General features: G+C 38.2%; 1 protein-coding gene across 1 annotated transcript; it reads left to right on the plus strand.

Moving 5' to 3' along the window:
• Positions 1-18,476: 18,476 nt before the first annotated feature.
• Positions 18,477-21,987, plus strand: LOC104610479 (putative disease resistance protein RGA4). Its single transcript, XM_019199942.2, has one exon. The coding sequence runs from the start codon at positions 18,808-18,810 to the stop codon at positions 21,937-21,939; it is 3,132 nt and encodes a 1,043-aa protein (XP_019055487.1). The 5' UTR covers positions 18,477-18,807; the 3' UTR covers positions 21,940-21,987.
• Positions 21,988-23,481: the final 1,494 nt, after the last annotated feature.

The following is a 23,481-nucleotide window of genomic DNA, read 5'->3' on the forward strand; positions in this document are numbered from 1 at the left end:
TTTTTATTATGAAATAGTTAATTTGTTATAATTACGATTTTTAGTTAATTCCTGAAATAGTAATGCTTTTATAATTCTTTTAGTTTAATAATAATGAATAATTGAAAGCTTATAATTTAACTTTCACTAAATGAAATATGTATTGTAGAATAATAATAGTATTAATTATATTACTTATAATAATAATAATAGTAATTAATATTAGTAATTAATAGCTGGAATTAATTAATTAAAAGTAGTTAATAGTAATTAACAATAATTATTATTAGTAATTAATAGCTGTAATTAATTAATCAGAAGTAGTTAACAGTAATTATTATTAGTAATCAATAGCTAGAATTAATTAATTAGTTTAGTAGTTAACAGTAATTAATAGCACAGTTTCCTTTTTTTTAGGAAATGATTGAAAGTGGGAACTTCCCACTTCTCACAACTTTGCATGGTGGTGGGCTCCACTCTGCATGTTAGTGGGCTCTTTTCTTGAACTACCACTAATCAGAATTTGACACATGTCTAGTGGGCTCTGTTCTTGAACTACCACTAACCAGAATTTGACACGTGTCCATTTTGTTTAAATCTTTGGAATGACAAGTGTTTGAATGTAGATGGGCCACATGTTTGACTTAGATATCATTCATCCCAGGGACAAGAGAAATAATGGAGAAAATTATAAATTAATTAAACCTATAATAAGAATAGAAAAATTACTTTCTTGTTAACAGAAAATTAATTGTCGATCGATTAAATTAAAATAATATATGTTTTATTAATTTCTATTAATATTTTATGTTACAACCAATTTTTAATTAATTACTTAAAATTTTGAAATGACCATAATTATTTAATGTACTTAAATTTGTTAGTTGTAAATATGAGTAATGATTAATAAAAATAATTATAGATTTTGTTTATTATAAATAATATTGGTTATAAGTTTTGTTAATTAAAAATGGCAAATAATTACAAATTATGTTAATAGTAATTACTTTTTTTTAACTTAATTTTGTTAATTACAAATTCTTCTTTGTTTCCATTAATAAAATAAATAAATAAATAAATAAATTAGAAAAACAAATAGATTTTTTTAATTATTTAACAGAATAATTACTTAAATTACTATTAAAAATAAAAAATAGTAAATAAAATAATTTTGTAATTTGTATTAACAATGATTACTTAAATTACTGTTAACTAACAAAAATAATAAATTATTTGTTACTATTACTAAATGTTTAAAATTTAGAGAATCGGTCCATAATAAAGAATACCAGACCATACTAGTTCTCTGTTAAATAACATAATTATTAATGGTTTAAAAATTAAAACCGAACTGATCTCACGCAGGCAGACGCTATCTAGATCGGTTTGATCAAACCAATAGCCATCAAGTTAAATGGGTTGGATGATCCATATATGGAAACCCGACCCATATATACTATACTCCTAAGTCCTATAACTTGACAGAACGACAGAGTGTTCTTTTGCATGTGGGTAGAATCTGACTTCTTAATTTGATGGTTTATTGTAGGGGTGCTCACGGTTCGGTTAACCGAACGTCATTTTTTTTTTTAAAACCAAACTCTTTTGGCCTTTTCAATTCTTTGAATCAAAATTGAATAGGTACCATCCGTTAATTAGTTGATTGGTTTATTTCTTTAGTTTTTTTAGTTTTTATTTTTATAATAAATATATATGGTTGGTTTGGTTAACCACTGGTTTTTTAGGTTAGTTGAAAATCAAAATTGATCAATTCGATCAATCGCTTTTTCTTTTTTTTTTTTTGGTAAATGAAAATCTATTAAAAGGAATTGACAAAAACACTGGATACATTACTATCCCCATTTTACACCTAGCAAAAAGATTGTTGTAAGATTGAAGGGGATAGTGAGCACATACATAAGTTATGCGGGTTCTAGCAATTCTAGCTATATGATGAGCTTCCATAACCGTAGGTCTATTAACAAAAATCAGTTTAATATTAACGAAAAAAGAAAGCAAATGTTTGATGTGTTCTTGGAGGGCCTAGACATTCCCATTAATGTTTGCTCTGATTCCTTTTAGAGATTTAAGACTAGCTTTAGCATCAGAGAGAAGAGTTGTTGTGGTAAAGTTCTGCTGTAGTAGATTGGTGTGTCCGGAAGCGTGTCGTTAACCAATTCGAAATACTAGTTTCAATATTTATAAATTTTTCGATTCTCAAAATAACTATAAAACACAGTTAGTGGTGAGAAAGGGGTCGTATCCATAGGGAAGCGAGGGAAAAATTGTTACGTACTTCAATCCAGACAAAATAACAAGAATTGAGATTATAGAAACACAAAATTTAATTAACTGAGCTGGAATCCATTAAAATAAAATTCTAACAATGCCGAAAGTAAAAATTGCAGAAAAATAAATATATAACAGAAATAAAAAAAAAAAACTAAATAAAAAATCTACAACTCGGTTAGAGGTAGCAGTCTAGGATCTATCATTTGACCCTCAAACTCCTCAAGCTGGGCCTTTTGTCTTACCTGGCCGAAGTTCAGATCTGTAGAAAGGAATACAAAAATTAAATTTGATAAAAATAAATTTCAGAAATAAAATAAAAAATAAAAATTAAAGAGCAAAAAATAAAAACAGGCGTAAAAAGTAAATCTAAAACTATGGGAAACTGGTTGGGATCCGGATCCAGAGGTGGCAGTAGTGGCTAGGCGAACTGCAAGCAGGAACCCCTCCTCTTGACTGGGCATTCTCCTCTTCCTCTATCCTTGAATTTCTCAAGAACAACCTTTCGTCTTACCTAGAGACAAAGAGGGTTGAGAATGGAGGGTTAGGATTGTTCTAAGGTAGTCCTAAGGCTGAGAAGAGGAGGAGAGGGCGCTCGATATTATGTAGGGCTGAGATTTGGGTGCCTAGAATGGAGGGAGTAGATTTGGGCGCCTAGAACTGGGGAAATGTGATTGGTTGGTGTGATGTGGCGCCCTAAGGTGATTGGTTGAGGTTTAAGGAGTGAGGTGTAAGGCTAGGTTGCTGTCTAGGGAGAGATCTAAGGGTATGAGGGGTTGCTAAGGCTTGGATGGTTGAGATTAGAGAGTGGTTGCAGTGAAAGTTGTGGATTTGCAGAGCTGGGGGTGGCTAGGAGATAAAGAGATGAGTGGGAGGTGCCTAGGGCTTCAAAGAGAGAGTTATTTCACAGGAAAGGCACCTGTCTGGGTTTGCTAAGGAGAGGGGAGTATGCTAATACAGTAGGAGGGGTGCATTTTTGGGTTTAGCAGATAGGAGGTGCCCTCTTGTGCTTAGTTTTTCACATAAACACCCACTCTCTTAGTTGGAATTCTCACTAGCTTCCCAAAATCTGTAGAAAACTCTATAATTTTCCTAGTTTTTTACCCAAAATTTGCATAGGGACCCTCATAGGTCACAATATTGAATTTAATAAAAAAAATGCTACATATTAACTAGTCTAAGGTCTAAAATACCCTTGAGATGATGCCCTTAAGGCATTAAAATACAGAGTTATCACATCCCCCAACTTGATCATTGCTAGTCCCTTAGCAATGCAGCCTTAAAATCCTAATGAGTATAAAAAGAAGTCATTCCCATAACAAGATCATCCTTGACAAGTATACTGATTCCAGAATTCTCAAACTTTGTGTATTGGGCTTAAGGGGTAAAACTGTCTTGCTCTGAATATTTTAGAAACTTAACTTAAAAATCTTGTATACTCTTCCATTTGCAGTTTGTCAAGAAAATTTGATATTGATTTCAAAATCGGACAGGTATTCTTCTTACCATTTTTGGAAATGGATTTCTACAATTGAACTTTGAGACGCACACTTATTTTTATTGCTACCTTCCACCGTTTGATGCGAATCTTGACACTTGCCTTAGGTAAAGAGACCCGGTTACTAAGTGTTAGGTGATTGTTTTTGGCATTCGCTTTTCCGTTTGACACGAATCTTGACACTTGACTTAGGTGAAGAGACCCGGTTACTAAGTGCAGGGTGTCCATTGACTTTTTATTTATTTATTTATTTTTATTTTTTTTGGAAACACTGTTCAGGATAGTCCATTGTCTCTAATGACTTGAAGAATTTTTGTCTAATTTCTCAATCTTTCTCGTCTTATCTTGCCTGGGGCAAACTTGGGAATATTTTCCAATTTCTAAACGGTTTTGACAATATTCAAATAAGACCAATTTTGACTCCTATCACTTGCTACCAATTTCTACAAAATTCAATATTCTTCTATTAGTTTCCTCAACTTTTTCTATTTGGGAATCTCTTTTAATGGAAAAACTTAAAAAATTCTTAGTAAAATTTTTAGTTCTGCATTTCTAAAGGCTTAGCTCTTATTATTATTATTTTTTTCAATTTTTCTATCTCTTTCCTCACCCCCAACTTAAGTGCCATTGTCCCTAATGGCATGACTATAATGTTGCAAAGGGACTTGGGGCAAAGGGAATGATCAAGAGGGTTTTCCCAAGGGGTTCAAGGTTTGTCAACTGGTCTTGAATCAATAAAAGAAACAAAAGCTCTAATCCTAAAAAAAATAATTGAAAACTATGTTGGGTTGCCTCCCAACCAGTGCTAAGTTTAATGTCTTCAGCCAGACGCCTTTCTCTTTGGATCACTTAAGCCTATGTTTCCAATCTTTCCGCTCTTAGAGACTCCTTCCACATATGGTTTAAGTCTTTGACCATTGACTTTGAATGTGCTTCCATTCTTTGTATCAACAATTTTAGTTGCACCATACAGAAATACTTTTTCCACAATAAACGGCCCGTCCCACCTAGACCTTAATTTACTAGGGAACAAACACAACCTAGAAAAAAGCCAGGCCTTTTGATTTGGTTCAAAAGTTTTTATTGAAATGTTTTTATCATGGAAGGCTTTTGTTTTGGCTTTATAAATGCGCGAGCTTTCGTAGGCCTCATTGCGCAATTCCTCTAGTTCACTTAATTACAGGGCTTGGTGGGATCCAGATTGACCTAAATCTAGATTGAACTTGATTGCCCAATAAGCCTATTGTTCTAATTCATCAGGAAGGTGGCACACTTTACCAAAAATCAACCTATAAGGAGACGTTTCAATAGGAGTTTTGTAGGCAGTCCGATAAGCCCAAAATGTGTCGTCCAGTTTGTCAGACCAATCTTTTCGGTCGGGCCTAATGGAATTTTGCATAATACTTTTAATTTCCCTATTGAACACTTCCACTTGACCATTTGCTTGGGGATTGTAGGGGGTTGCTATCTTATGGGTGATTTCGTATTTGTGGAGCAAAGCACGGAATTGCGCATTAGTAAAGTGCGATCTCCATCATTGATGATTGCCTGCAGACACCCAAACCTAGAGAAAATGTTATTTTGAACAAATTTAATTACAACTTTGTGGTCATTGGTCTGGGTTGCTACCGCCTCAATCCATTTCGGCACATAATCAACAGCCATCAGGATGTATTCGTGACCGGATGATGGCGAAAACAGTCCCATGAAATCAATACACCAAACATCGAAGATTTTACAGTTAGAATGGGATTAAGTGGCATCATGTCTCTACGGGACATATTCTCGATAGCTTGGCATCTTAGAAAATTTTTACTAACAGAATGGGCATCCTTAAATAAACTTGGCTAATAAAAGCCACTTTGCAATACTTTGGCCGCCGTTTTCTTCCCCAAAAAGTGCCCCCCACAAACAAGAGTGTGACAAAAATTAAGGATGCTTTGGTGTTCAGACTCGAGGACACAATGCTGGATTACTTGATCCAAACAGATATGAAATAGCTCGGGATCTTCTTAGAAGTAGTATTTGAGTTGAGAAAAGAATTTGTCTTTCTCATTCTTAGACCACCCCTCAGGAATTTTACCTACTGCTAAGTAATTGACAATATGAGCATACCACGGGGGAGCATTATGAGAGACAACTAAGAAGTGCTCATCTGGGAAGGAATAGTCATGGACGGGTTCGCTTTTTTCAATTTGAATTGGGGACAGATGGTCAGCTACCACATTTTCAGACCACTTTTTGTGTTGAATTTCAAGGTCAAATTCTTGCAATAGAAGGATCCATCTGATGAGCTTAGGTTTGACCTCTTTCTTTGACATCAAATGTCTTAGGGCCGAGTGATTTGAGTATACAACAACCTTAGTGCCTAATAGGTAAGGGCAGAATTTTTCTAGAGCAAATACAACAATTCACAGTTCTTTCTCTGTGGTGGTATAATTCAATTGGGCTTCCAAGAGGGTACGGCTTGCATAATAGATTACCACAGGATGTTTATTCACCCTTTGTCCCAAAACAGCTCCGATGGCATAGTCGGAGGCATCACATATGATTTCAAAGGGCAAAGACTAGTTGGGAGGTTGCATAATTGGAGTCTTGGTCAGTGCCTCTTTCAAGTACTCGAAAGCCTTAAGACATGCTTCATCAAAACTAAATGGGACATCTTTTGCTAGAAGGTTGCACAATGGCCTAGAGATTTGGGAGAAGTCCTTAATAAATCATCGGTAGAAGCCGACATATCCAAGAAAATAATAGTTTTGCTTGACAGAAGTGGGGGGCAGAACTTTAGAGATTAGGTCAATTTTTGCTTTATCCACCTCAATACCCTGTTCGGAAACTATGTGACCTAAAACAATGCCTTCTTTGACCATAAATGGCTCTTTTCCTAACTAAGGACCAAGTTTGTCTCGATACATCGTTAAAGAAATTTTTGTAAGTGTTCGAGACATGTTTCGAAGGAATCCCCAAAGACAGAGAAATCATCCATAAATATTTCCAAGAAATCACCCACCATTTCCGAAAAATTGCCATCATACACCTCTGAAAGGTTGCTGATGCATCACATAATCCAAACGACATTCATCGGAAGGCGAATGTTCCATAAGGGTAGGTAAAAGTAGTTTTCTCTTGTTCTTTGGGGTAAATGGCTACTTGATTATACCCAGAATACCCATATAAGAAGTAGAAATATTTTTGCCCAGCAAGTTTTCTAGAATTTGGTCAATGAAGGGCAAAGGGAAGTGGCCTTTTTTTGTGACTGCGTTGAATTTCCTGAAGTCGGTGCACACTCACCATCTCGTGGTAAGTCGGGTAGGGATTCTTCACTTTGATCATTAGTGACCATGATGAGTCCAACTTTCTTAGGCACCACTTGCGTAAGACTTACTCAACTGCTATCTGAAATCGGGTAGATAATACCCACATCTAACCACTTAATTACTTCTTGCTTGACCACCTCTCTCATATTTGGGTTCAACCTTCTGTGCATCTCCCTACTTGGTTTGACACCCTCATCTGTGTAAATATGGTACATACAAATGGACGAAATTATCGCCTTCAGATCAGCTACTGACCAACCAATGACACACCTATACTCCTTTAATACCTCAATCAGTTTCTCTTCTTGTCTAGGGGTTAAGTCCGCGGTTATGATCATCGGAAGTGTTTGGTCGGGTCCTAAAATCACATACTTAAGGGAGTCCAGTAAGGGCTTTAGTTCCAGTTGCGGGGGAGATTCAAGAGAAGGCATAGGTGGTTCACTCTTTAGTTCTGGTAGAGGTTCAACAATAGGCCAAGATTGAAATGGGTGAGGAGACTTTATTAAGGCATTAGCTTCTTCCGTTGGGTCATCTACTGTGACTAGATTGTTTTCTTTGGGGTTTCTCTTTATATCTATCATACAACAACCTATTATGTTCTGGGTATGCAGAAGGACTCCGGGACTCACACAGGTCTTCAAACTTTCCTTCCCTTTGAAGAGTTGAGATTTCTTCGGCATTTTCTAAGTATGGGACATTAGAGGTTGTAAGATCTTGGTATTGGGGAAGACCTAGGGATTCGATTCTGGGGTCAACAATCGGTTGACTAAGCATTGAATCATTCTCCCACTACAGGTTAACTTCCATGAGCTGAATTACTTGGCTCTATAATCTTAGGATTGACTATTGCTGAGATAAGATCAGTTGTTGGAGTTGTAGAAACATATCATCAAGTGAATCAGTTTGATAAGACTAAGGGGAGGTTTGACATGGCTGAGCCGGTTGAGTCCCCGGGTAGTCAATATACTCATAGTGAACCTGGGCTTCTAGCCAATGAGAGTGCTCATCTATCAGTGTGGTTTCTTGGGCTTAGGCCCAATAAGCAAAAATGGACTGGTTTTTCCACCCAGGGTTATATGGACTAAAGGATGGGTTAGCATTGAGTTGGAAAAATCTGTTAACTACATGTACTTGCTCTGGAATGATTGGTTGACATGGGCCCACCGCAGGGCATTGACTAACATGATGGGCTGGGCTTGCATAGATGGAACATGTTGGGCAGGATGACAAGGTTAGGAATGGGATAAATTGTTGACGAAATGCAAGGGCTTGGTCAAGTCCTTGGGTCATCCCATTAATCTTATCCAGTTGTTGAGACACATGGTTCCAATCTATTTGTGGCTTAGGTTGAAAGTAGTTTCTCATTCCCTAAACTCTGGCCATTGAATTCATTTATTTTATTTTGTTTTAACCTTTTTTTTTCAAATGCAAGCAATTCAAACACACGACCTATGGGCTGAACTAAGGTTTCCTAAACTAGTGGTTCAACCAATGTGAATTCTCTCAGGTTCACTTGGAATTACGCCCCTTCCTTTGGTTATCCAGGTAAGAGGTGGGGATATGGGAGGCTCCCCTTGCTCTCGCAAGGACCTAATTAAGTAACCACAAAGCCCACTTAGGCTTAGTCGATTAACCTCTTTCCTTTGACACCAACCGCCAGTTATCGAAAGTAATCACAAGCTTCTCTAAAATTCAGCACACTTTTGAACCAAATATGTGGGGCCCCCTAAAGGATTTTGTTATCCAAATTTTAAATTAAGGTTTAGGGTGAACCACACATGAAAGGGTGGTGGATTTTGGTCCAAGGAAGGGTGATGAAATCCCCACCTTATCTTATTTAAATTGGATTGCCCTTAAATGGATTAACGGAAAAAACACAATAAACAAAATAAATGCAACTAATTACAATGCATGAACAGTTATCTCTAATATACAATTCAACAATTTAACATAAAATAGTAAAACAAACTAATTCAGCAAATGGAGCAATTAATTACAACAACAATTAATCACAAAAAAAAATAAAAAAATAAAAGAACTAATTTTGCAAAAAATTAATACTACGAAAATGAAGATTAAGAAGGGAGTTCGCTACTCTAAAGATTAAACAAAAAATAAAAAAATAAGAGTAGGCAACAATAAGAATCCAAGAAATGAAATGAGTTTCTAATATGAAAATAAAGAAAAAATAGAACCTAACAATCCTAAACAGAAATCTAGTTTGCTTAAGAAATTAAAACAAAGATAAAAACTAGATCTAAGAAAAAAAATAACTCACACCTACTAATTCAAAACTTAAAAGAGCACAAAAATCGATAAAAACAAAAAAAAAGAAAACGACAACTAAGGAAATAACACACCTAGTACTAAAAGAAAAGATCAAAGAAATGAAAAGTTACAGGAGTGATTGATTCTAGAAACAAAAAATGAAAAACCCAATTCGAACCCATAAATAAATAGTAAAACAATATAGTTCTAAGAACAAAACAAAAAATAATCCCAAAAAAAATCGGATCTATCAAGAAATAAAAATAATTAACTAAGAATTCGAAAGTACTACTTTACCAAAAGGATTTTGAAAATAAAAACAAAAAAATAGGATGAAATTAGGACGACTACACCTGAATCACTATCCCAATTTTTCTTCTCTTCTCTTTTCTTCAACAGTCTGGCAACGCTTCGGTACCCCACCTTTTGCTATTACATCCTGCAAAATCAAAGAGAAATAAGAATTAAAATGAGATTACATATCAAGTAATCAAATGAAAAAAAATAATGAAACAGATCCGAACAAAACAAATAAAAAATTTTCTTCGTTGCTTCCCCGACAACGGTGCCAAAAACTTGGTGTGTCTGGAAGCGTGTTGTTAACCACTTTGGAACACCAGTTTCAATATTTGTAAATTTTTTGATTCTCAAAATAACTACAAAACACAGTTAGTGGTGAGAAAGGGGTCGTATCCATAGGGAAGCAAGGGAAAATATTGTTACGTACTTCAATCCAGACAAAATAACAAGATTTGAGATTGCAGAAACACAAAATTCTAACAATGCTGAAAGTAAAAATTACAGAAAAATAAATAAATAACAGAAATAAAAAAAAACTAAATAAAAAATCTGCAACTCGGTCAAAGGTAGAAGTCTCTGGATCTATCCTTTGACCCTCGAGCTCCTAGAGTTGGGCCTTCTGTCTTACCTGGCTGAATTTCAGATCTGTAGAAAGGAAGACAAAAATTAAATTTGATAAAAACAAATTGCAGAAATAAAATAAAAACTGGAAATTAAAGAACAGAAAATAAAAACACGCGTAAAAAGTAAATCTAAAACTATGGGAAACTGGTTGGGATCTGGATTCAGAGGTGGCAGTAGTGGCTACGCGAACTGCAAGAAGGAACCCCTCCTCTTCCCTAGGCGTTCTCCTCTTCCTCTACCCTTGAACTTCTGAAGAATAGCTTTCCGTCTTACTTGGGGGTAGAATCCAACCCCTTCTTAGGACCCCTTGGGTCATTTTTATAGAGAAGGAAGGATAGGTTTGGGATTAGAGAAAAAGAGAGGGGCGGCAGCTGGGTTTTTGCAGAAATATGGGTGCCCTAGGGTTGAGTATGGAGGGTTAGGATTGTTCTAAGGTGATCCTAAGGCTGAGAAGAGAAGGAGAGGGTGCCCGATATTATGTAGGGCTGAGATTTGGGTGCCTAGAATGGAGGGAGTAGATTTGGGCGCCTAGAACTGGAGAAATGTGATTGGTTGGTGTGATGTGGTGCCCTAAGGTGATTGGTTGAGGTTTAAGGAGTGAGGTGTAAGGCTAGGTTGCTATCTAGGGAAGGATCTTAGGGTATGAGGGGTTGCTAAGGCTTGGATGGTTGAGATTAGAGAGTGGTTGCAGTGAAAGGTGGGGATTTGCAGAGTTGGGGGTGGCTAGGAGATAAAGAGATGAGGGGGAGGTGCCTAGGACTTCAAAGAGAGAGTTATTTCACAGGAAAGGCGCCTATCTGGGTTTGCTAAGGAGAGGGGAGTATGCTAATACAGTAGGAGGGGTGCCTTTTTGGGTTTAGCAGATAGGAAGTGCCCTCCTGTGCTCAGTTTTTCATAGAAACACCCACTCTCTTAGTTGGATTTCTCACTAGCTTCCCAAAATCTTTAGAAAACTCTATAATTTTTCCAGTTTTACCCAGAATTTGCACAAGAACCCTCAAAGGTCACAATATTCAATTTAACTAAAAAAATGGTACAAATTAGTTAGTATAAGGTCTAAAATACCTCTGAAACAATGCCCTTAAGGCATCAAAATACAGAGTTATCATAGATATCTTAGTCCTCTTGCAATTGCCCACATTTCCGTTACAATTGGAGAAGCGGCCAGGCATGGTTGTGCTTCTGCAAAAGAGTGATTTAGAGTATGAGAAATGAAATAAAGTACTGTGGAGGCATCCATAGTGTTCGGATCCCAAGATCCATCAACCAATATAAAATCTTCATTCACATCAAATAGATTAATTAAGTTCAGCTCCTGGCCTAGAGTTTGTTGCTCTAATGGATCGGCGCATTGCAACTTGTAGTATTGGTTGGCTCTTTTGAGAACAGTCAATGGGACCGGTTTGTCGTTTGTGAAGATTGCAGCATTTCTAGTATCCCAAATGGATCAGATGATAGAAATGAGGTGTGCCAGATAGTGTTTGCAGTCCGCTTTCCTGATGGTTTCTTTGTTGTAGGATGACCACCATGTCAGGATGTCTCTTGAATTTGATTTCAAGAAAGCTTCGGGGTTTTAGCCCACTTGGGCTTGCAACCAGACATCCCACGCAAATGGGCATTGGAGGAAAAGATGGTTCTGTGTCTTTGGTTCATCACCATAGAAGGTGTAGTTTGTGTTATTACTTTTGAGAGCTCCATGAGTCTTGGTTTTTCATTTTACAACTTCATGGAGAAATTTCCAGATGAATAGTTGGCATCTATGTGGGGCTTTGTTGTCCTAGACTTTTGACCATTTGATTTCCTTTGCTTCTTCCCTTCTGTTGTTTTGTAGGAGGACCGAGTAGGCCGATTTGACGATAAAAGTTCCATTATAGGATGGCATCCAGAGAATATGATCCTTAGATATCGAGCCATTGATGTGAATTCTTTGGATAGCTTCAATTGTCTCTGGGTCAAACTATTCTTGTAGTTTGTTAATGTCCCATGCTGAGTTTTCCTGTAATAGGTCTTTGACTTTCAGGCTCGTTTGAGGAGAGTCTACCCTCGGCCTTGGGATGTTGCCTGGGATTCTAGGGACCTAGGGGTCCCTTAAGGCATCAACAGTGCTGCCATTTCCAATTTTCCAGCATGCATGTGCCTTAAGATCTTTTAATACTTTGAGCGAGCATTTCCACCACCATGAGTCAGTTGACCTGGCTTTGTTACTGAGCAGACTGGTTCCTTTCCAGTATCTTTGTTTGAGTTTGCTGGCCCAAAGAGAGTCCTCTAAATTTATTAGCTTCCAAATTTGTTTGGAGAGTAGAGCTTTGTTGAAGGGTTCCATGAGTTTTAGGCCGAGTCCTCCCTCCTTTTTGGGCTTACAGATTTGGCTCCATTTTAAGTTGTGACCTCCTTTCTTCCTTGAATTGCCATGCCACCAGAAATTTCTTTGCATTCGGTCCAACTTTTTGCAGACTGTTGAGGGTAGGAGAGTGTGTAGCATGGTGTACATGATTATACTTTGAGAGACTACTTTGAGAAGGGTCAACCGTCCTGCCTAAGAAAGGAGCTTGGCTTGCCACATGTCTAGCTTTTTGCTTACCTTGTCTATTACTTCATCACTTGCTGCTATTTGTTCCTGCCATCTGATAGCTTGGCTCCTAGGTACCGTGAGTGGATGGACATTGGTTTCATGCCTATGAGTCGGCTAAGGAGCTTTTGATGTACTCTGTGGGTGTTTTTGCTGAATAGGATTCTAGATTTGCCCTTGTTGAAGTCCTGACCTGATAGCTTTTCAAATGTGAGGAGAGTGGTCTTTATGTTTAGTAGAGCTTCCGGAGTAGCTCTACTAAGGATAATGCAGTCATCAGCAAATAGAAGATAGGGGATTGGAACAGAGTCTTTGCAATTTAATTCCTTTGATGCTTCCATTTTGTTCACCTTTACGAAGTAAGGCTGATAGAACCTGGATTTCTAAAATGAACAAATAAGGTGAGAGTGGGTCTCCTTGCTGGAGACCCCTTTTTGTTGTAAAGTGTTCATGGGTGTTGTCATTGAGTTTGATGGAATAGGAGGTTGAGGATAAGCATTGCCATGTCATTTCACACCACTCTTCTAGGAATCCCATTTTCCTCATTACTTGGATCAGGAAATGCTAGCCCATTCTATCAAAGGCTTTGGCCATGTCAATTTTGAGCACTACCCATTTCTTCTTACCTTTTTGGGTTTTCAGTTTGTGTATGTCCTCCTTGGCTAAGATGATGTTGTTTGTTATACTTCGACCCTTGAAAAACGTTGCTTGGTTATGGTTAATTAAGTCATTTAGAATTGGTTGGTTTGAGCTTGTTTGCCATTACTTTTGCAATGATTTTGTACATTGTAGTACAAAGACTTATGGGTCTATAGTGCTTTGCTGTTTCTGGGTCAGTTCTTTTGGGGATAAAAGCAAGGAGGTGTGATTGATTTGTTTTAGGAGTTTTCTTCTATGAAAGAAAATTTGAACCATGGCAGTGATGTCATTCCCTACACTGCTATAGTATTGTTGGAAGAAGTAGGCAGTGAAACCATCTGAGCCTGGGGCTTTGTGTGGGTTCATTTGAAATAGGGCTGTTTTGATTTCTTCTGGGGTTGGTGTGGTGATGAGAGAAGCCTTTCCATCCTCAGGGATTTGGTTTGGGGGAAGCTCTTCAAGCCAATCTCAGTTGAAATCTTCATCATCTCCACTGATCTTCAGGATTTGATGCTTGAGAGCTTCTACAATCTGATTGGGATCTGAGACCCATTTCCCTTGTTTATTTCTAATCCATTCTAATCCATTCCACTTGTGCCTGTAATTTGTTCTTTGATGGAAGAATTCAGTGTTTTTATCTCTCTCTAGCAGCCATAGTTCCCTTGACTTTAGTGTCCGGAGTTTCTCTTCATACTTCAACCAGTTGTTGTATTGGTCCTCTAGTTCTTTGAACTTGCTGCCTGAGTGTTTCCTTTCCTCCAGAAGCTCAACTTTTGTCTTTTTTAGGGTGGCGGTGGTTTCCCCAAAGGTCATTTTGTTCCAAAGCCTTAATTCCTTTTAACTTGGTTGCTATTATGTATGCTCTTGATCCTCTGGTTTCCTTCCTCCACTGCTCTTGAATGATTCGGCTACATCCCTCATGTTCTGCCCACATTGGAAGGAAGTGAAAGGGTTTCTTCCCCCCATGGCAGGGGGATGTGGTGAGTATAAGGGGGTTGTGATCTGAATTTATTGCAGGTAGGGCATAGAGTTTGGCATTTTAAAACCAGTCCACCCACTGTGGACTTGCATAGGATCTGTCAAGCCTTTCACGGACTTTCCTCCTCCCTGATTGTTTGTTCGTCCATGTGAAATAAGGGCCAGAACACCCTAGATCTAGGAGGCTGAAGTGCTCTATGAAGTTTTGTAAGGGTTGTGAAGTGTGAACTCTGCTGCTTGTTCCCTCATAATCCGAGGTGCAGGTTATATCATTAAAGTCTCTAATTGCTATCCATGGTGTGTTCAGTAGGATGGACCAGCTGCGGTTTTGGGGGTTTGATTCAACTTTTACCTCTATATGTCTTTGGGTGGAGTCGATTATTTTGATGGCAATATTGTCTTTCCAACCAGAAAGAAGTCCACCACCGAGTCCCCTTGCTCCAATGTTACAAAAGTTGTAGTAGTGTAGTTTTCTGTAGAGGGTTTCAGATTCTTGATCATTCATTTTGGTTTCAAATAGGAAGATAATGTCCGAACTCCAAACTGAAATCCAGTTCCTTAGAGTCCGGTGGGTTTCTCTTCCTTTCCCCCCCTAATGTTCCAGGCCAAGATTCTCATCTTATTGTTTATTAGTAGAAGGTGCAAATCCAAATAGTAAAACAAGATATAATAGTAAGATTTCAGTGTAAGTAAAATGGATAGAATTATTGCATAGAAGGTGTCGAGTACCTTGACCAGTATAGAGGTAATGGGAGTGGCTTGCTTGAGGCAGGGTCCTAGTGCTTGATCCACGTGGCATCATCCAGCATGTGGAGAGGTTCAAGTTGTGATGGGCTTTGCTCAGTTTGGGGTTTCTATGGTCGGGCCGAGGTCGTAAGGACCGAGTTCTCTTTCTTGAGGGTAGCTATCCAGCTTCGGATGTAGGCCCCACATGTCATCGGTTGTTCTTCATTCCTCCCAATGTTGCTTGGATCATGATTAACAAAAGTTGGGGTAGAATTCATCATTGTGACTTTATAACGCGGGGGTCTTCCTCCTCTATTTTTATTATTTTGGGGATTAATGATTACTTTGGAATTCAAATTGGATTCAATACCCTAGACTTGGCCTGTAATCACCGCCATGCTGGGTATGAATTTCGAGACTTGGCTTTCTTTCATCTTCTTCACCCGAGTCAGGGACTGAGTCAACTCAGCACGCTTCCTCTTTGACATTTCACCTCCTTCGACTGGCTTGGTCTCATACTTATGGGATGCCATACTTCCTTGCCAGTTCCTTTGGTTTTCCGGTGCCTCTAGTAGCCTTGGCCTTTTTTTCTAGGAGTCTGTCTTCTGAATCCTCATCTGAACTAGCATCTCGTCGAACTATTTGTGCCTGTCTACATGCGGCCGTTGTAGCTTGGTAAGTTGGAATTTTGAGTGGTTTCTCTGGTTTAAATTTTGCCTTTAACCAATCTCTTGGAGCTTCTATCGAACGGTTCTCCAATTCAGAGAAAATCTCTTCGTGGGTGATACCTTGTGGGATTTGCCTACATTTCTTCCATTGATGCCCAACCAGGCCACAGTAGGAGCAAAGACGGGTGAGACCTTTGTACGCAAAGCAAATCCATCTTGGACTTCCTAAGTGCTTGAGGAAGAAGCCTTTGAAGAGGGGTTTCCGTAGGTCAACCTCTACCCGCATACGAATCATCCTTCCTCGAGAGGGTTTCCCTAGGGTTATAGGACTTGGGACGTCTAACACTTTTCTCGCTGCACTGGCGATCAACCTACAGTTTGTTTCTAAGATGTGGCTACAAGGGATGTTGAAGAGAACCAAGCCCTTGTCTCTCATCTTCAATCCCTCTTTTCCAAGATGAGGTTCTCTGTACATGTGGAGCGCCTTTGTCGGACTTGTCGATATCATATTCGTATTGGCCAGGGGGGATACGGGATATGCTATGATTAAAGACGTATCCTTTGAATCGTGCGTATCGATATGAGTTGACGTGTTTCTACTTGCGTGTTTACATGTAAAAATTGCAACTAGAGCAATTCGAACCCAAATCACCTAGCGCTAAAGCCTAACATACACATGTAATGCAAACAAATAACATACATTTGTATTCAATAATTCAAACTAAATAAAAAGTAATATTCAAAACTAATATTTTGTAAACTAATAGAATAAATAATTTCTTAAATCCACATTTATATCAAAAAATGGTTTTTAATCTCAAGAAATTTATACAAATAAGGATACTAGTAATAGAATAATTATTTTAGTACTTAATATTTATAAATTTGAACATGATATGTATCTTAAAATTTTATAAATTGTTAATTAATATTTTAATTTGAATTAAATAAAATCATTTATATTATTTATAAAAATAAAAACATTATTTACAAAATACTCAAGAATATAATACAAATTGAATTTGTCAAATCCATTAATCTATATTTATATCAGAAAATGATTTTTTATCTCATAAAATTTATGGAAATAAAAATATTAATAATGGAATACTTATTTTAGTAGTTAAAAATTATGAATTTGCATATGATGTGTATCTTAGAAATTTTAATATAATTGATATATTTTTATAAATTTTTAATTGATATTTTAATTACATTTTATAATAACTTGTTTATTGTTTACAAAAATAAAAATATTGTTAACTAAACATTTGAGAATTAATTTTTAGTGGACTTTTTAGTTAATATTAAAAATTAAAAATACAAAAATAGAAAATAATCGATATAATAATTCACATATAATAGTTGTATATGCTCCGTGCCTTGAAATTTAGTAGAAAATAACATAATAATAGATTTATGCTTGTATTAATTTGTAAAAAATATATATAATAGGTTCTAGGATTCTTGATTGATACATTAAAAATTAAACGTAATGTTATTAATATATTTATGGAATTTAATTATATGCATTTTTCAGATACGGAAACTGATGAAGCGCAATCCGGTCGGTCTTAGCTGTCAACGACCTTGCCTCTGAACTGAGTAGCAGAGAACCTGAAACGGAGAAGATGAGGAAGCTCCGGGGGGAACCCGGTGTAAAGGCTCCGAAGCTTAAGTTAGAATCCTTCAAAGGCAAGGTAAAACCAGATAGCGCAAAGTTTGCATACCTCCTCTTTGGGGGTGGAGAGCCTTTTATAACCACCTCACGCACTCACTCCTAGACTCCTGTCAGGTCGGGAATGAGTATTTCCGTGCTTCTTCCAGTTCGGGCGTCATATCCTCTGCTGGGGCAGAACCGTCACTACTCCTTTTGTTGGAGCCGTCTCTGTAACTGGAGGTAGCGGTGACAGGTGACGGTGGTAGGTGGCCATTTGAAATGCAGCCGTCAAGCGTCAGATCCCAAGTCAGTCAGGTGCGCCGCCCCTGGATACGGGCTCCTTCGGTGTCAGGTATGACGCGGTTCGTCCAGTTTAATACTCCGGAAGCGAAGTGCCTGGAGCGGTGCGTGAGGCGAAGTCTTGAGTTCGGATAAGGGGGGCCCCGAACTGTCATAGGACGGGCCTGTTCGGGTCTCTGCTTTGTGCGACTCGGGGCCAAAGGGAGAGTTCGGGTTCCTCGTAGGGAGTTCGGGCACCTTGCAGGGAGTTCAGGCTCCTTGTAGGGAGTTCGACCATTAAGTAGGGAGTTCGGGCACTCTCTAGGGAGTTCGGACCGCTGGTCTCTTCCCTTTGGCGTTTGTACCCTCGATACGCTGTTTTAAGTGCCGAGCTATTTACTTTTTTGCCACGTGGCATGATTTGCGAGGTTGGGCCAAATCTTCCTTCATCAGAAACAAACACCAAGTGCAGTTTTACCATTTGATTGATTCCTTTATTTCTATTTTGTGGGTTTTACTAACATCAAACCAAACAGCAAGTGCAAGTTTTACCATTTGATTGATTCCTTTATTTCTATTTTGCGGGTTTTACCAACATCAAACCAATTTCCAATTCAAGATCAAGCTATGAAAATAATAACATTATACATAAAGAAGACAGAGAGTATGCCATATAATTTCATAAGAAACCAAAAGAAAGCCACACAAACCCTTTATTGATTCCAAACTGCAATAAGGAAACCAAGTAAATGGAGGCGGCAAAGCAAAAGGTGCAACTGGTAAGCTTTGCTTTGCCTGCAAGACATGCTTGGTTGAAGAACATATTCTGCTGGGAAGTAGAAAACTCATTGCTTCACATTAAGCAATATTTTGGTCTCCTTTCTTCTTTCCTTGTTAATTTCATATTCTCTCCATCAGCTGCAGGTTGCTGTCACCTGCTCATTGTACAATCCCAGAAAGGCCTTGTTTGTTACTCCATCGTGAGTCCAGAACAGTTGTAATTGAACAACAAAATGGCTGAAGCTATTGTCAGTTTTCTGGCAGAGGAAATCTTGAAAAAAGTGGTTTCCATTGCTGCTCAGGATTTGGGTCTTGCTTTTAGAGGCTTCAAGAGGGAGCTTAAAAGGCTGGAGCGCACCTTCACCATGATTCAAACTGTGCTACGAGATGCTGATAGGCGTCTAGTAGAGGAAGAAGCCGTGAGGCTTTGGTTGATAAAGCTCAAGGATGTGGCTTATGACACCGACGACATGTTAGATGAGCTTGCATACGAATCTCTCAAACGCGAAATGGAAACCAGAAACATTGCGATGAACAAGGTATGCGAATTTCTTTCTGTCTCAAACCCATTTGCATTTCGTCTCAAGATGGCTTATAGAATTCGAAAGATAAACCAGACATTAGACGAAATTTCTAGGGACAAGGAAAGATTCCAATTTATTGCTGGAGCCATGGTTACAGCTCCTGATTACAGAGAGGGCCGAGAGACCTCTTCGATCATCTATGACTCAACAACAATTGTTGGAAGGGATGATGATAAATCAAAGATAGTCGATTTGTTAATTAGCTTAAACAATCAAGAGATTGTTTCAGTCATTTCTATAGTTGGAATGGCAGGGCTAGGGAAGACCACACTTGCTAAATTAGTCTACAATGATGATCTGGTGATGATTAATTTTGATTTAAAAATGTGGGTCTGTGTTTCTGATGATTTCAATGTGAAAAGACTACACAGAGAAATCATAGAATCAGCCACAGGAGCTAGGTGTGACATATTGAACCTGGACACCATTGAAAGAGAACTCCAGGACAAACTCAGAGGCAAGAGATTTCTACTGGTACTGGATGACGTTTGGAATGAAGATGGTGAAAAATGGGAGCATTTGAAGATGTCTTTAAGAAGCACTGCTGGTAGAGGTAGCAAAGTCCTTGTGACTACACGCAACAACAATGTTGCATCAATCATGGGTGCTCTCTGTGTGCATAATCTGGTAGGGTTATCAGATGAAGACTGTTGGTTCATATTCAAGCAAAGGGCATTTGGGAATGCAGGAGCAGTGGAGACTCCCACTTTGGTTTCCATAGGAAGAGAGATTGTGAAGAAGTGTAAGGGTGTTCCACTAGCAGTGAAATCAATGGGAGGCTTGATGCAATCTATGAAGGATGAAGATGAGTGGGTGTCCATTCAAAACAATGAAATTTGGGACCTACCTGAACACCAAAGTGGGATTTTACCTGCATTAAAGTTGAGTTATGATCATTTGCCATCACATTTGAAGCAATGTTTTGCGTATTGTTCGATATTTCCCAAAGATTGGAAATTCGAGAAAGAGATGTTAGTACAAATGTGGATAGCTGAAGGATTCCTTCAACCATCCAAAGGAAAGAAGCAAATGGAAGATATCGCTAATGAATACTTTAAGCATTTGTTCTCAAACTCCTTCTTTCAAGATGAAGAAAAGAATAGATTTGAAGATATAAAAACATGCAGGATGCATGATCTTGTGCATGACCTTGCACGATTTGTTTCGGGGTTTGCATGCTCAGTTATGGAGCTTGGAAGGGTTGAAGACATCTCCAGCATTCGTCATTTGTCATTGGTTTCCGGCGATCATACAACAACAGTTCTGAGAACTTTGTTAAAGGCAAAGAGATTGAGAACTCTTATTTCACAAGGAACTCTACTTTCCACCAAAGTCTTTAACAGTATGCTCTTAAAGTTTAAGTATCTGCGTGTGCTTGATTTAAGTGAAACAGGGATTGATGAGTTGCCATCTTCAATCAGCAAAATGAAACACTTAAGGTACCTAGATGTCTCCAGGAATAACATTGAAGCATTGCCCGAATCCATGACTGGCCTCCACAATTTGCAGACACTGAAAGTTGAAATGTCTACAAAGCTTCCCAAAGAAACAAGAAAGTTGATAAACTTGAGACATCTTGTAATTACAGCCTCTTTTCTTGTACTTACAAGATGGGCTAGTGTCTCCATGGAGATGCCCATTGGGATAGGGAGATTGAGTTGCCTTCAAACACTGTCTCAATATATTGTGGGTAAGGATAGTGGACGGGGTATTGGAGAGTTGCAAAACCTACCCCTTAGAGGTGAATTAAGTATTTCTGGTTTGGAGAATGTCAGAAATGGAGAAGATGCCAAGATAGCAAATTTGAAGGGAAAGCCAAATCTTCACACACTAAAATTGTGGTGGGGGTCTGATCCAATAAATTACAGCGATCATGGCGATGTCTTGGAAGGGTTGGAACCTCACCCAAATTTGAAATGCTTAGAGATTTACTCTTTTAATGGTTTGGAGTTCCCAAGATGGATGATGAGTGGCTTGCTTCTCAAAAATTTGGTGGAGATTACCTTGTGGAGTTGCAATAAATGTGAAAATGTCCCAACCCTTGGGCAGTTTCCTTCTCTTAAGATACTTAGCTTGGTTAATATGGAGACTGTGAAGTATATTGGTAATGATTTCTATGGCAATGGCAGTGGAATGGCATTCCCTTCATTGAAGAAGCTTTGCTTATCTTGGATGGAGAATTTAGTAGAATGGTCTGAAATGGCGGTCTTCACTTCTTTCCCATGCCTTGAAGAATTGGCAGTTGAAGGCTGCATTAAGTTGAGAACTATGCCAAGTCGGTTTCCTTCTCTTAAGAAACTACACCTTAAAGGAACCACAAGTTTGATGCTAAAGTCAGCAGCTATGCACTTAGACTCTTTTCCTGCCTTAGAGGAGTTAAGAGTTGGTGAATTTTCTGATGAGCCAGAATCATTTCCAACAGAGTTTGGGGTGATTGTTCAACAGCTCATGTCCCTTCAGAGATTAGAGATTTTGGGTTGGGCTAACCTCAGGTCTCTTCCTCAGGAACTTCAACAGCTCATCAGATTGCAAGAGTTCAGAATTTGCAACTGTAGCTTTGTTGCCTTGCCAGAGTGGGTAGGGAATCTTGCTTCACTTCAAAGCTTAAGGGTTTACTGTTGCAATAATCTAATGTATCTACCGGAAGGGATGCGACGTCTCACCAATCTACAAAGGATGTGGCTTGAAAAATGTCCTGTCTTAACAGAAAGATGTTCCAAGGATACAGGTGAGGAGTGGGAAAAGGTAGCTCACATCCCAAAGATTTTACATCTCAACTGATTGATGAATGTATTTTTATTCTATGTATATGAAGATCATACCAGATCAGATGATATGTGGCGTCTCTCTCTCTCTCTCATACACATAACCACATCAATTATATTTTCACTCTCTTAAATCTTAATCTCTCTGCTATTTCTCTTTGTTTTACAGTGGAGCACTGCTTTTATGTATTAAGACGGTTCAGAGCTAAAAATTCCTAAACAAGAGAACCGGCAAACCTACCCTGCAACAGAGTAGGGTAGCATATGGTGATGAAGCTGGCACATACCATTAACATCCAAGTGACATCTTACCTGGACTAAAGGTTGAATGTGTAATCAAATGAAAAGACGAAACAGTAGGGTAGTACTTGTTAGAAAGGGAGGGGGGGCTATATTTATTTCAATTTTTTATGATCCCGATTTTGAAGAATTTATACTAACCCAACCAATGTCAAATTAGGTTCATAATTCTCGCACCAACCCTAAGTCCCTGACCCCCAATTTGATTTTTTGGGTTCGGACTAACCCGGTCCAAATTGCATTATGAGATCGTACATTTACATATAAGTTGGGGTGTAAACGGTATCCAAGTATCCTATTTCAATTTCAATATCCGATATAAATGAATCGAATTCGGATAATTCGATTAATTTAATGGTCGAATTCAAATTAAGTTTCAATATCAATTAATTTATTGAATTGAATTTGAATATAGACTTATTCGATTCAATAAATATCTGTAATATTGGATTACGTGTTTTGTACTCTTAATACTCTTAACCAACGTTTTCGAACCATCGTTGACCCGGATGGTCGGACCGTTTGGATTAAAAACCGGTCGCTCGAATGGTTTCGGGTTTTCTTTGAACCGTCATTTAGTAGAAAAACATTGACAAAGTCAAAAAACCGTCGACCAGGCCGGTGAAACCGTTGACCTATTTGACCCAGCCAACGGTTAGCGGTTCAGTATTTTATAAATTCTGTTTTTTTTAAATAAAAATAAAACAAAAATAAAATGCCAAATCTATCCTAACATCTAACCTTCGAAGGTCTTATCCAGTTAGCCTCTTAAGGTTTTGTTTTGCCAAACCCAAAACCAAAAGCCTTCAGGCACCGATACACCGACACCACCCTTCCTAGAATCCGAGCAAACACCCGCCGATGACCAAAGTTGTAGAGGCTTCACTGTGGCTGCCGTCGAACACTGTGAAACCAAAAGCTTTCACTCTTTTTCAACTGCATCTTGAAAGGAATGGCTCCGGCGATTATCTTCGCAGCGGCTACCGGCGAACATTGTGGACTCCAACCTCCGGCGACTATCTTCAATTCTTCACTGCAGCTGCGGTGAACACTGTGATTTTTCAGGTAACTAAGTGAGCTGGTTACCACTGTTCAGTTCTGAACCATTAACTTGTTTAAACGTTTTGTTTCTCATTTGGTTTTACCTCTTCGCTTCATTGTACTAAACAAAAAGTGAGCTGGTTACCACTGTTCAGTTCTGAACCATTAACTTGTTTAAGCGTTTTGTTTCTCATTTGGTTTTACCTCTTCTCTTCAT

The sequence above is a fragment of the Nelumbo nucifera genome, chromosome 1 (assembly GCF_055504915.1).
Source record: "Nelumbo nucifera cultivar China Antique chromosome 1, China Antique-T2T, whole genome shotgun sequence".
Taxonomy (NCBI): domain Eukaryota; kingdom Viridiplantae; phylum Streptophyta; class Magnoliopsida; order Proteales; family Nelumbonaceae; genus Nelumbo; species Nelumbo nucifera.